Raw genomic sequence first — 14,034 nt, 5'->3', positions numbered from 1 at the left:
GAAAAGAGTTGCCTTTGCAACAGCATCTTGTGACAGCACTGAGGTTCCTGAATCTCTTAGGGTGCCACTCCTGAGCTGGGATCGACGGCTAAAGCCCCATTCTCGGTGGGATGAGCACCCCTGCACCTGAGCATCAGCTCTGCCCTTGCCCTGCGCTGTGACATTTTCAGCCTCTAAAATATAGACAGAGGAAAGTGGGGAAAAAAACTTTGCCGATAAAAATACATCTGATATAGGTATCCCTAAAGCTAGCGATAAAACAGGTATTGAAAATTTTTTAAAATAGTGTATTATCTGGATGAAATACATTTTATGGAATGAGGAAACTTTGATATGGAAGTGTGGAAAATACTGAAAAAAAATAAGGTATGTTAATATATGATGAAGTAACATCATGTCAACTGCCTTCCCAGTGCTTACAAATAAAATCCAACAAGGGTGAGAGATGTTGTACCTACAAATGGGGCACAGATCTTAGGACACATATCTGAAGAAGCATGAGCTGAATTTTAACATCATTTTAATTGCAATATGCAATATTAATATTATGCATTATCAAGTGATTTAGTGATACCATAAATAATATCAGGAATGGGGCTGTGTCATCTTTGCTAGTTTTAATTTTATCATTTTGATTTTGCTCTGTGCATTCCCCCAAAACCTGGGAGCCAGCGGGGCTTTTTTTTTTTTCTTATAAAACAGAGCCCGCTGGTGCCGCTGCAGCTAACGGGTACAGAGTCCCACTCGACTTCTGCCCCCTCATTCCCACCAGTACGGCACAAAACCTGTGAACCCAGCACTCGTATCAAAGGGACACAAAAATTGTCACGGGACGCGCAGAGTCCCCACAGCACGGACACCAGAAAACCCCCGTGATCCCAACTGGGACCCACGTTCCTGCTCAGTTGCTGGTCCGCACCCTGAGATGCCACCACATCAGTGCCCAGAAGAGCGGCTGGTGCTTTGCCAGAAGATTTAGAAGATGCACTACAGGCGGTACGTTCAGGAGACCCTGACTTCCATGCATTAAAGGGGAAGATGGGGAGAAGCTTCTTCCAGCCAAAACCAATGAATCAAAGTAACCAGCTGGTATCCGACGGGGTTGGTCAGCGGGGACATTGCGAAGACTCCAGAAAACCCCAAAGCAAGTTTCACCTGGCAGTAAGACAGGCCAGGTAAGGGAAGCTCAGGGCACTTGATAGACTTAATCACTAATTAAATAATAATCTGCCTCTTGAGAGTATAGAGTATGGAGGTAAAGAGCAGATCTACCCCCATGGCCTTTAGTGGAGAAGAACACCTCCAGTGCCCGATCACCTCCACACATCAGAGCGTGACACTAGGGGAACAGCGCCTGAGAGACCACCGCTGGCCTCGGCTCGTTCTCCCTAGGCTTTTAAATCTTAAAATGTATTTACCCAGTATGGGCTATCTTGTTGCCAGTTGAAGCCAAGGAAGCACTAGAAATGACAAACCAGAACCCAAAATTTACTTTCTTGTTTTCCCCTCCCCTCTCTCTTCCTGCTGCTGTGCTTACTTAACCTCCAGGTACCCGTTGAAATAACTCAACTAAATAGCAATAATGAATGGACAGAGTCAACACTGTGGTACATAATCACCTTGTCTGTTGTGTTTAGCATCAGCGATCCCTTCTTCGCGTGCATGACATTCTTCTGCCTTCCTCTACGTTAAGGATTTGCTTTTCACTTTATTTGCATTTAATTACCGACGTTGTACTCGTGCACATTTTGTTGTCTCCGCACTAAGCGCAGATACTCCCGCATACCCTATTCCTGCAGGAATTTTTAAGCAATTCTAGGAAGCAGGAGGAACTGCTGAATTCACTTCTGAGCAACTCATCCTCGACTCCCATTCCTGTGTCCCGATTTACTTGTGAAGCGCCAAGTGTTTGTTTCCACGAATGGCTGTCCGAGAGCATTACAGATACTCTACCGCCTTGTGAACTGCGCTGCTCTAAAGCACTAATTCTACAATTAGTTTTAAAAGGGAAACAGGAACTGCTGAAGTTTCAGATCGTTACAGCTGCCAGAAGTATTTTTACAGGAAGGGTCTGCAATGTTACCGTCGTGAAAATTTTTAACTGTAAGATTTGAAAAGCTACTCTCTTAAGAAAAGTATCCTTTTTTTATTTTTTAAAGTTCAGGCTTTAAAACAAGGTGGTTGCTGGAGGATTCCTTGTGCTGACATTCGTCATGATCTTGTCAAATAGGGATCACATTAATGAGAGATAAAGTGAAAGTTACAGTGTATAAACTTAGACCACAGCAGAGCTAAAAATAAGCCTGCAAACACACATCAGGGTTGGACAACAAAAAAACCAGCAAAGGAAACACAAAATTATAGACTTTTTTTTTCTTTTTGTTTACTTCATGTAGTTTTAACTTGGTGTTATTTCATAGGAGTTTCAAAACAGCTTTGCTCTTCCTGAACAACTTAAATATTTCCCCACAAAATTCATCTTCCATTTTGTAAGCCATTACTCACCCAAGTAACCTCTCTACAAGAAGTCTAAGTGAGTAACAGTCATTCATGCACAAACAGATTTCAAAACCAGGCCCCAAAAAATCAGTGTCAAAATATAAGACTTCCTCACTTCCATTTAAATACAGCTGCGTTAAAAGTTAAATAGAATGTGATACACTGCTTTCCAGCAAATAAAAATCACTAAATCGAGCACATTGCAGTCATTTCGAGACAACAAATGTGTCCAACAATTTACCTAAACTTTTCAGTGACAGAGTTCATAATAGATAGATAGATGATTGATTGATTGATAGATAGATAGATAGATAGATAGATAGATAGATAAGACAAAAGGGATGGGGGTAATATAAAAGTCAAGACTACAGTTCTCATTTAATTCACTATTCCGCCAGTAAAGACAACAGCATAAATCAGTAAAAGAGTTGACAAATAAGTTGGAAAAATATAGAGCCAGATTTTGTCCTTAACTATTCCTGAATAAACTCAGATTTATACTGGTATAACTGAGGGCAGAATCGTCTTGTGGTGTCACTTTGCCAGTCAAGCGATTCTGCTTTCTGAACTGGATGAGAAACAATCTTGAAGGAATGAGATCATGGTCATTATATTATTCAGTTATGTCATGGCCTTGATTTTAAAAGAGTAAGAGAAGGAGAGAAAATCACCAACATGCATCTAAATCCACTCGCTTTCCAATTCCTCATCTGTTTCACAAAACAAACTATCTCCTTTATTGAAATGAAGGAGAATAAAAAACTCATTAAAATGAGAATCTTTTCAAAAACAGAACTAAAATGATTTGGAATGACGTATACAGCCGTACACACAGAGAGAAAATAAAATCCTGGCCCCACTGAATTCAATAGGAGCTTCGCAATTGACTTCAGATGGGCCAGGATTTCACCCAGAGAGGATTAGGCTTGTATCCGCTATACATCTACACAGAAAATACTGTGAATTACATTTATTTGGCTTCGAACACTTAACCCTTAATTACCCAGGTTTTTACCCCTTCCCCTAGCAAATTTCGACTCATCCCAGTGAGGTTTATCCTGGACGAGCAGCTCAGCGCTGGGTCCCAGCGCAAGCACTGTTAGTTCTTGCTGTGCCTCTCAATACACAATTCAGAAGCATCTAATTATTTTATCCAGTCTCCCTCTGCCTTTGATACACAGCCTGCTTATCGACATATTCACACAAATTAAATAAATTTCTCTCTCCTAATATGTTCATTTTTAATGGTTTTCAAACATTCACATGGAAACAGCTCTAGCGTAAATATCCCAGAACAAATGGCTGTATATTATACAGGAGGGAGCAGTTGGGCTGCCAGACTGGGAATGCACCAGGCCATCTGGCTCAGGCAGTCTCTCCAAAATCCTCAGCTTTGTTTTCACCCTCAGACTCCAAACAACACATTTTCCACTGTGATGAGTTTACATTTTCCCAAACACAGGTCCTGATCATGCATGCAAATTCCAAACTTCTCCATTCCTCTCTCTACAAGAAAATTAAAATCACCTGCGCTTCTGACATCTCACCAAAGGCACAAGAAAGCTGCTAAAATCTGGCGCAATGTAAACTTTCCCCGTCACAGGGGTTAGGTTTTGGTTTATGTTTGTGTGAAATTTCTCCGAGTCTGCTGAGGCTCCTCTGAACTTACTGATAACATTTTTTTTTCCCATGCATGTAGCTGCCAGAGAAGGGCCGCGCTATGCACAGAATAGAGAGCCGATCAAATATCTGCAGACATCAGAGAATGATAGAGAAGTCAACAGAAAAACCATTTGCATCCAGAGTTAAAGTGCTGGAAAAAAAAGCAAAACATAAACAGAGTCTAAGTCTGAAGGAAGGATTTTTGACTCATGAGGACTCTCGGCAATAGACAATAGCTATCGTGCAAAACTTATGATTTTTAAGATGCCTGAGCCGTATTAGCATCCATTATACCTTATGGATGAGAACAGTTGAAGGAAAAATGGGTGGGGAACAACTATTTCAGATTTATTTCCTCCATCTTTCCTAATAGTGAAATATCTCAACTTTATGAAAATATAGCTGAAGAAATAGAAGGCATCTCTTCTCCGCAAATATATTAAAATCCTTGGACTCGCCTAAAAACTCCGGTTTTATTAGAGCAGACACATTTCACATTTTGCAGGCGATTTCAAAATGCATCATTGTTAGAGCCAGACCTACTGCGGCAGGAGCTGTTGCTTTACGGAAAGCAACAGCTATAAAGTTTGGGATCCTACAGGGTTTTGAACGCATTAGGAATGTGATCCCGACATAAAATGAGGTGCCAAGATAACATAAAAGAAAACGTAATTAAGTCAGCATCAACAACGAATGTTGCCCTAACTGAAAAGAACTTCCCCGCAACATTAACGATTTGTGCGTGATATTTACAATTTTAAAATGACGTGGACACATTTTGGAAATGTAGCGAAAGCCCTCAAAGGCACGTAATTCCCATTTTACCCAGCATTTCTCTGGGGCTACCACCAAAGGCCAAGCACATTATCCTAAATATAACTCAAAATGATGCACTTCGAGACCAATCCCGCCCGGGTTTCCCATTCAGAAGTCCCACAGCCCAGGCTGCCAGGGAGTGCGAGTGCAACAAAAGCTCATGTTTTGGGGCAGCACACGCATGGTGCTGCACTCCAGATCTGCCCTGGGATGTAGCCGGCGACAAAAATTCTTGGTTACTTCAGTAACGGGACTCTCCAGTCCCGCTTCCCATATCGCATCCCAGCTGACAGAGAACACACACGCGCACTCGGACACGGAGATCCCGTATTCCACCTATAACGAGATTCCTGCCATGAGTTCCTTACTTGAGCACAGCCACACAAACTAATCCCTGACTTGTTCAGATCAAAAACTCTAAAGGAGTAGGAATATTTACCATTTATTACATACGCAGCACCCAGCATAGTGGAGCCCTGCCTGTCTACCTGCTAATATAATGGGGCATTTTTGTTAAGTCTATGAGTAGCAATCCGGTATACAGAAGTCTAGGTCTGATTTGCAGAACAGATTTTATTTCATCTTGCCTAACTTAATAACCTGCAGCTGCACAAAACCTTATGACTTATAACTCTGAGACAAAAAGAATACATATAAATCTGACTTCTCTAATTCAAAATATATATCTATTTAATATAAGGAAAGAGCCACAGCTACTTTCCTATATGATCTGGGGAACCTAATTCATTCGAGCTTTGTTTCTGTGGGATTTTTAATTTGCCACCAGAAACCTCAGAGTAGCTGTAATTTTAGTCTGAGAATTCACAATTATTGAGTGTGTGAACGTACATGTGTGAGTATTGAGAAGATCCTTGCCAGCTGAAACATGTACGCTTCTGCAACAGTTTCATTTTAAAGTAATCATTTCATTATCCAATTTGTTCTGAGCGCCATGCATTAAAATACTACACCTTCAAGTAGACTGACAATATATATTTAACTTTCATTAAAAATTAAAGAATTTTCAGACAGTCTTTGCAATATTTAATTACAGTTTGATGATTTGAAAGTTACTTGAGAATCTTCTATATAATTCACTGTCGTAAAATATAAATTATATATTCAACATTTGGGTGAGCTTCTGTCATGTGTTATGCTCCGCTTCCTAATAAGCATTCAGTAATCGAAGCAATCGTAACTCTGAAATAATTTCACTTTTAAAAAAGAAATAATTAAAAAAGAAGAAGAGTGAGAATTTAGCCCCCACCCCTCAAAAAAAATTCAGAGTGGCACATGCCACAGTTTTGACATGACAATGCCCTATTTTTCACAAACAATTATAGTCGTGCCTAAAGAAATTATATTCATGAAATTAATACGTAAGCAAACATGTTTGTGACTAAAATAGCCTTTCACTCCCTGTTTTCTAACCTTAGTTCAGAGAGCTTTTGTTCTAAATCCTTGCTTTTCAACTCCATAGCACTTTCCCCAAAATCTGTAATTTGCACTAACTTTGTTTTTGTAAGACTTCCTGAAATCAGATTTTTTTTCTTCTTCTTCTTCATTGTGAACGTGCTTTAAAGCTACACGGTAGGTTTTACAAATAAACTGTATCTCGGGGTTTTTTTTCCCCCTTTCTCTCCAAAGACCCTCTGATGACTGGATAATAATGAGAGACCAAGAGGTCAAACAGTGCCTTAGGATGAACTCTTCATATGCAAGATGCCTTTGTTAAGAAAATTATTTTGAATCCTCTGCTCTACGTGAGTTCAGGGCTCTGTTTTCAACAGGGTTATGAACAGAGGCTTTTGCATTTCCGTAACGATAAGAAGGCTATTTAAAGATAATATTTATTGATAGCCTCCCTCGTATGGTCTACAGTGAAACACATAAGCTCCAAAAGAACTAAAGAGAGGTTCTATCTCAGGACGATGTTGCTACTTTTAACACAAACTAACCCATTGGTGACTGAAAAACAAAGAATGACAGCAAATGCTTTCCAAGATTTGTTACGAAGAAGGGTATGTTGCTGCTGTTTTAATTCCTACAGGGAATGAGCTCTGTTTGCAAGTGTATGGTTTAACAAAGTTCAGATGCATAGTAGATTCTCTAGTAAAATTCATCCAACTTCCTTTTTTTTTTTTTTTTTTTCTGTTGAAAGACAGTCTTCAATGGCAGGAAAAGATGTTTTGGGACCATCAAAGAGAGTTTTCTAAAACAAACTCAGCCCTTACAGCTTCATGTTTTGCTGTAGAAAAGAAACTCAAATACAAGCCAAGAGTTTTCTCCACTACAGAAAGCATACATGGACTGACTTTTCCTATCAACAGAAAAGAGACTAATGTTTTTCTTAAATAAAACGTAAGATTTTTTAAAACAAGATTAGGAGGAAAAAAACATATCGTAAGGATAAAAGGCTTAAAAGCGAACCCAACTATTTAGAAGAAACGTATTATAAAAGAAAAATATTCTGACAGTATCAGAAGAAAAAGCCAGAGTAACAAATTATTTTTTAAAAGAGCAAATCGATTTGTTCAGACAGTCCCTTTGTAGAAATACTGTTTTCAAAAATAAAAGTATTTTCTACAGGTAGGCACGCACGTTAGTACTCTGAGAAGCTAAAGAGCAAGCTTAAAACCAGGGTTAATCCATTGACAAGCTCTGCTGCCCCACAGCCCTCCCCGCAGTCCAGCACCGAGCTCGCCGCTGCCCGCGCCGCGTTTCGGGAGCTCCTCCGACACACAAACGTGCCCCGATGTGACCGCTGCTCCTTTCACCCAGGGACCCAGCGGCAGCGCGAATAGAGAAAGGACCAACACGGCCACCGCGCTGAGCGGCGGCTTGTGCTGGTGGCGTGTGGTGGGCTTGGGGCGGCGGGAGGTTAATTCTTATTAATTAAGCGTCCCGGACTAGGACGGCTGGAAGGTCGCCTGTATTTTTCCGAGCTCCCAAGCCCTGCGGCGGGCAGGGTCCCGAGCGGATCCTCCGCGCCGCCCCGACGCCGGGGTCGGTCCCCGCGGCTCGGCCTTGCAGCCCCCGCCGCTGCGCGGGCACCGGTCGCGGGTGCGGAGCGGGGAGCGCGGCCGTGCGCTGCGGGAGGCGGCAGCCCCTTCCGCGGCGGGACAGAGCCGCCTCTCTTCGCAGCGGAGGCGGGTTTCGCCTCCGCGGGCCGCCCCGCCGCGCTCCCGAGGGCCGCCCCGACGGCTGCCATCCCCGCCCGGTCCTCCGCGGGCGTTCCGCAGCACCTACCTGTTTGGTCATGGAGTCGATGAGTCGGACGTAGAAATCCTGCTCCGTCCTGATCCCTGAAACAAGGCAGAGGTGTGAGGAGCTGAGCCGGCCGGTGGCAACACGCCGGGGCTCGCCCGAGGGTTCGGGCCCGCCGGGGCTCCCACCCGGGGCCACCCGTCCCAGCAGCTCTGCCCGCGACCGGGCTGCGCTCAGGCTCCGAGCGCAAGGACGAGCGGAGCAGAACGGAGCCAGGGCAGCGGTTTCCCGGCCTCTGGTGGGCTTTCCAACCGGGGAGACGGCGGGAGGGCGGCCAGCGGCGGCGGGGGATGGTGGGGCTGATACCGGGGGCTCCCAGCCCTTACCATTGCTGTAGAGCAGCTGCAGGCGGTAGTGGATCCCGTTGTTGGTCTTTTCGCTGTTGGCTTCCTGAAGTCGAAGACGACACGGGAGGCCGGAGGAAAAAGAAGAAAAATATGATATGAAGTTTCTCCATCACTCGCACGCCGGGTGACCCGGGGGCTGGACGGGTCAGCTCTCAGCCCCCTGCCCTGCCCCGAGCATAACGGGACCAGGGTAGAGAGAGGCACCCAGGAGGCGGCGGTCCCTCCCGGGACGAGCCGGTGTCGCGGCCCCGGGGGAGCAGAGCGGGGAGGGACCCCGCGGGGTGCCGGGCTACTCACCTTCTCCTTTTCCACGAAGCCCACGAAGGCGGTGCGCTCGATCTCCACGGGCTGCCCCTGCCGGTCGTACAGAGCCAGGACGAAGTGGAAAAAGTTGGACTTCCTCAGGTTGGAAGGAGGCTGCTTCTCGAAGTGAGCCCGGGCCAGACCCACTCCGCTGGGACCAGAAAGACGCGAGTTAGCGGCAGCCCCGACGACGCGGCCTCACGTCCCCCCCGCCCCCCAAGCCGGCTCCTGGGCCCATGTCTTCCCCGCCGGGCCCCGACTGGACTCCCCCGGGGCTGAACATCCCCCCTCCCCCAGGGCTCTTCCCTCCGGGCCAGGGTAAGGCGCGCTCAACCGCGGCCACGTCGAAACTCCGCGGAGCCGAGAGTGCAGCACAGACCCGACACTATCCCACCTTGCAGCGAGCCCGAAGCGCCAAGCAGTCCCCCCCGCAACCCGACACTGGCACCCACCAACCCTCCCCGGGGGCCGTTCCCGCTCGCAGCCGGTCCTGCATGGCGGGGGAGCTGCGCTCAGCCCCGCCGGCGCGTTGCCCCGCGGAGCGGCATCGGTCCTGCCACTTCTCAAACTCGGCTCGAAGCTGTCACTCGACTGCTCATGTGCCTTATCTTTCAGTTTCAGTCCTGCGAGCCTTTCCTCCCCTCGCCGGAGCGGTGAGTAAACACCGCGATGGCAGCCCAAGAGACAACTTCAAATATTTCAGGGTTGTCCCTGCAGAACTTTCCCTTCCTTAGAGGGCTCCAAAGGGAGGGGTGCGGGGCGAGGTGGGAGACACCGGGAGATGTCAACATCAACTTCTTAGTTGATGCCGGCTCCGGGGCTCAGGCTGGGAGTCCGGCATCAGGGTTGGTTTGGGTTTTGGTTGGGGGTTTTTATTTTTAATTTTTTTTTCTTTTTTTTCTTTTTTCTCGGGGAAGAGAATGAGGAGAAGGAGAAATAAGAGAGAAAGCGAGGCTGGGTGCAGCTTCCCCAAATGCACATCCTATATGAAGGGATTTCTTTTAAAAAAATCTCAGATAAGTGGCAGTGGTTTTACAACGGGGCTTCGAATTGAATTTCTCCTCGAGAAAGCTTTGCAAAACCCACTGCTTATCGGAGGAGAAGAAGGGAGGCTGCTGATCCTGACGAAGATAAAAAAGCGAAGCAGAGAAATATATTTTGGATACATCCGTGCACAGCTCGCGGCTTATCGGAGGAGGAAAGTGTCATTTGGACATCTCAAGACTAAATCAGCAGTAAACATAGTTTTGAAAACTCTTTCCTCCGTGCGAGCACAAGGGGTTAAAGAGATTAAAACCCACCTATTCCTACCTAGCGAAACTCGCTGCTTCCTTTATTATTATTATTTAATTTTTTAAAAAAATCATTCCTACGGGACGAGAGGGATAAATTTTTAACTGGCGGCATCTACGCGAAACTCGCTGCTCTCAGCAGAGCTCCAGAGCCGGGTTTTTTGGTGATGCGGGGGGAAAGGCGCTGCCCGCGGGGAGCAGCGCTGCAGGCGGCGTGCGCGCCAGGGCGCGGAGCGGGGCGCGGAGCCCCCCTACCTCTGAGCGGCCGTGCTGGCGTCCAGGACGCCGGCTCCCTGCATCCAGGTCCGCACCGCGTTCATCCCCGCGCCGAGGGGCTCTTCCTTCATGCTGCTCCCACTCCGCTGGATGCTTTCCTGAATCCCAAACATGAATCAGAAACAACAGCGCAAATCTTCTTTCTTTAGTCAAAAAAAAAAAAGTGATAAAATCGCCAGGCGGACGGTTATATAGGTCTTTTTTTTTCTTTCTTTCTCTCCTTTTTCCTCTCTCTGCAGCTGATCTCTGGAATCAAAGCAAGTCAGAGAAAGCAAACACAGGCACGCACATTAAAAAAAAAATCCAGAAGCAATCAGAGCCCGGTTTTGTTGCTGCTGTTTGCTGCGTGTGCAGTTTGTTTGGGTGCTTGGAGGGGCCGGCGGGGTGCTGGGGGCTGGTTGCAGCGCTGGCAAGCCGGAGGAGTACTTGAAGTCCCTTTTGTATGAAGACACCCCTCGGATGGCAGCAGGAAAAAAAAAAAAATCTCAGATGGCAGTTTAAGAAACAATAGGACGAACGGGAGCTGCGGCAGGCTCTGCTACATCAAGTGTCATTTTCCAGTGACAAGAGAGGCAAGTTTCCCCCCCCTTTTTTCCCCTCTCTCTTTTCTTTCTTTCTTTTCTCCCTCTTTCTTCTCTCCGCTCCCCGCCGAAGCGCTCTCTCCTCCCTCCTCCAGCCGCGCAGGAAGCGAGTTGCCGGAGCCGGGCGCACGCCGGGAAGGGAGCGAGAGGGGCGCACCCGCGGCGGCGGCGGCGCGGATGGACGGACAGACGGCCGGAGGGAGACCCTGGGGCTCCCAATGCCCGCGCCCCCTCCCTCTCCCGCAGCGCCGGGGCGGACTCGCCGTCTCTCCCTATGGGAGCCACTTTGACTGTCCCCGCCGCCGAACACGAGCCCCGCAGCCCCGGCGGGCGGGGGGCGGTGCCGCCGCCGCCACGCCCCTTCATTTGCATCGCGTCACCTCTTCCCCCCCCCCCGCGGCGCCGCCGCCAATGGCCGCTCGCGGAGTCGCCGCCGCGGGGGCGAGGCCACGCCCCCGTCGTTAGCATAGCTCCGCCCAGAAACCCCGGCCGACCCGGGGGAAAGTTGCCCCGAAGCCCCCCCCGGGGATGGGGGCATTAACACGAACACGATCGCGCCTTTGTTCATCAACGAGGCGGCGGCGCTGCTCGCTGGGGCCGCCCCGCGCGGGGATAACCGGGGAAGGGGGGTTGACACACGGAGACCCCCTCGGAGGGGCACCCCGCTCTCCCCCCGCAGCGCCCAGCGCCGCTCCTCGGCAGGAGCGCACCGCGCTCCTCGCTCCCGCACAGCCCGTAGCCGGCGGGGACAAGCGGCAGCGCTACTTGCAAGGGTGGCCGAGCCCTCCCCGCTCCCCCGGGGCCGTCCCGGCGGTTCCTTCCCCAGCGCCAGGCTGCCGGCCCCGACTGCCCAAAGCCGGGGATGCCCCGCTGCCGCCATCCCCTGCTCCGGGAGCGCCCCGCCAGCGGTGCCCTCTGCCCGAGCCCGGGAGGAGAGGCCGTCTCACGCAGCGGGGTTATCCCCAGCGCAAACACCGCTGGAAACACGCGTGGGGCTGGGCGTGCTCTGGGTCCCGTCGACTTCCTCGCTGCAAATCCCCAAATCCCCGCTGAACTTCCACTGCTCGCCCCGGTTCCTGCCCCATTCCCGGGCAGCAGTGCGCTGCTCTGCAGCAAAAGCACACAATTTCCGAACACAGAGAAAGTCCGATTATTTTTTTTTTTCTAGGAAGTCCGATGCTTTTCCTAGGGAAAATAATAATAATAAAACCAATTCATGCCCTCGCTGGGGAAGCGCTGAGCTGGCTGCGCCGTGGTGGAGCGGGCGTAGCGTCCGCACCTTTCCGCGGGCTCCTGGACCTGCCGCCCGCCGGTCTCCCCGCATCAACCCCCGTCTTTCCCCCCGCGCAACTCGCTTCGTTGCCGAGCGGCTCCCCTGCGCCCCGGGCTCTGGCCATCGCCTCCCCCACGGGCTTTTCTCGTGAAGGGAGTTCGCTGTGCTGCCTGCGTGGGTTATGCCTCCCCAAATACAGGTTTGCATATATAATAAAACAAAAGCCAGGGCACCCCGGCAAGCCGAGTTATTCGCCCTCCCTAGGGCTATGTCGCCCCGCTCGAGGGGAACCCCCGACCCCGCTTAGGGGAGGGCAAACTCCGAAGTGCCTGGGTTGTCTCTGAATTGCTCCCGTACCCCTCTATTTCCTCCCGAGGTGCGGAAGATGCTGTCGATGGCAGGGCGAGCGGCTGCTCCCGCGGCTGCTGCGCGTCCCTTCCCGGAGCTGCGCAGAACGCTGCGGAGGGCAGCGGAGCCCAGCGAGCCGTGCTAAGCCCTGCCCGAAGCACAGCTGAGGGCCTCGGAGCTGGCCCGGAGAACAGGCAGCACAGGTACGACATGGTATAGGCACAGCATTCAGCTCCATAGGCACCCTAGAGCAGTCCGGCAACTCTACAGGACCCTCTTCCAGCCACCTGTACAGCACTTTGTGTGCAACGGCTGTCTGAGCACACAGCTACATCTCGGCAAGAGCTCTGTCTCGAAAAAACAGGCACACAGCCCGCTGCCAGCACCTCGCTGGCAATGAGAAACTGTACTTGATCCTTGGCTCTAGGCGGGTCCACACACAAAACATCCACATCCGAAGTACGCTGTGCTCTCACATAGGAACCGCTATGGAGAGCAAGTTTTTCACATTCCCTGCAGATAATATTTGAATCTTCACATAATCCTACTGTGTCATATCTCACGGATATGTGGAAGAACACCGACACACAGTCATACATGAATATTTACACCATAGGTATCACATAGGAATAGTTTGGCCCCTGTAGTGCTCTGGCTTATTGGTCTTCTTCAGGCTGCTGCTCTGTCACTTGTATCATATCCAGCCTAAATGCCTCCATGGTGAGATACATTTTGCAATTAATAGTCATTTGCACCTGCACTGATTGCTCCTTTCCCAGGGCAGGGATCTGCCCAGGGAGGAATAATGCATTTGAATCAATATACCGAGCAGTTGGCAGATTTTACCCTTCAAATCTGTTCAAGGGATCAAGGGACCGCTTCCATGCCTTTTCCTGGATGCTGAAGGGAACAGCATCCCAGCAGCAGTGTGAGGGCACCTCCACTGGGCAGGGACAGCCAGCCACAACAATAAAAGTGACAAGTTCTCCACCACTTTCCTCCTCGTACACACACACACGCCTCTATGTCCAGCACACAAGAAAGCTCCTAGAGGGTCCTGCTGAGGGACAGGGGAGATGCCACGCTTGGGGCATTACAGGCAGTCTCAAAGCCACTAACTAATTGCTGCAAGGACGAAAGAGTTAAACACTGGGTCGACCCCCCACAGGGGCAGTGTGAAAGAAAAGCAGAGCTGAAACAAGGAGGGGGTGAGAAAGTCAAGACTTTGGGAGAAAAAAAACCATGCTGGCAGCAAGCAAGGAGATTTCTGTGCTCCATTCACCCCGCAGAGGCCAGCCCTGGTGTACCGGGGCTTTTGTTATAACGAATTCCCAGTTGCTTTTAGCACTCACTTTCTCCTCACCACCTGA

General features: G+C 49.4%; 1 protein-coding gene across 5 annotated transcripts in view; it reads right to left on the bottom strand.

Annotated features, from left to right (window-relative positions):
- The window catches only part of EBF1 (EBF transcription factor 1), a 275,393-nt gene extending 264,031 nt beyond the window's left edge, over window positions 1-11,362 (bottom strand). For 4 of the 5 annotated variants that reach the window (XM_065643903.1, XM_065643904.1, XM_065643906.1 and 1 more), the window contains exons 1-4: window positions 10,442-11,362; window positions 8,889-9,045; window positions 8,571-8,634; window positions 8,227-8,282 (exon numbers count right to left, since the gene is read on the bottom strand). In XM_065643903.1, the coding sequence (XP_065499975.1) occupies window positions 8,227-8,282; window positions 8,571-8,634; window positions 8,889-9,045; window positions 10,442-10,575 (411 nt within the window). In that variant the 5' untranslated portion in view covers window positions 10,576-11,362. Of the gene's footprint in view, window positions 1-8,226; window positions 8,283-8,570; window positions 8,635-8,888; window positions 9,046-9,346; window positions 9,446-10,441 lie in introns of those variants that run through there. The other variant, XM_065643908.1, reaches the window with a different exon arrangement.
- Between the last annotated feature and the right edge of the window lie 2,672 nt (window positions 11,363-14,034).

This window comes from Caloenas nicobarica, chromosome 13 (genome assembly GCF_036013445.1).
Source record: "Caloenas nicobarica isolate bCalNic1 chromosome 13, bCalNic1.hap1, whole genome shotgun sequence".
Taxonomy (NCBI): domain Eukaryota; kingdom Metazoa; phylum Chordata; class Aves; order Columbiformes; family Columbidae; genus Caloenas; species Caloenas nicobarica.
This window is presented reverse-complemented; position numbering and strand designations above follow the sequence as displayed.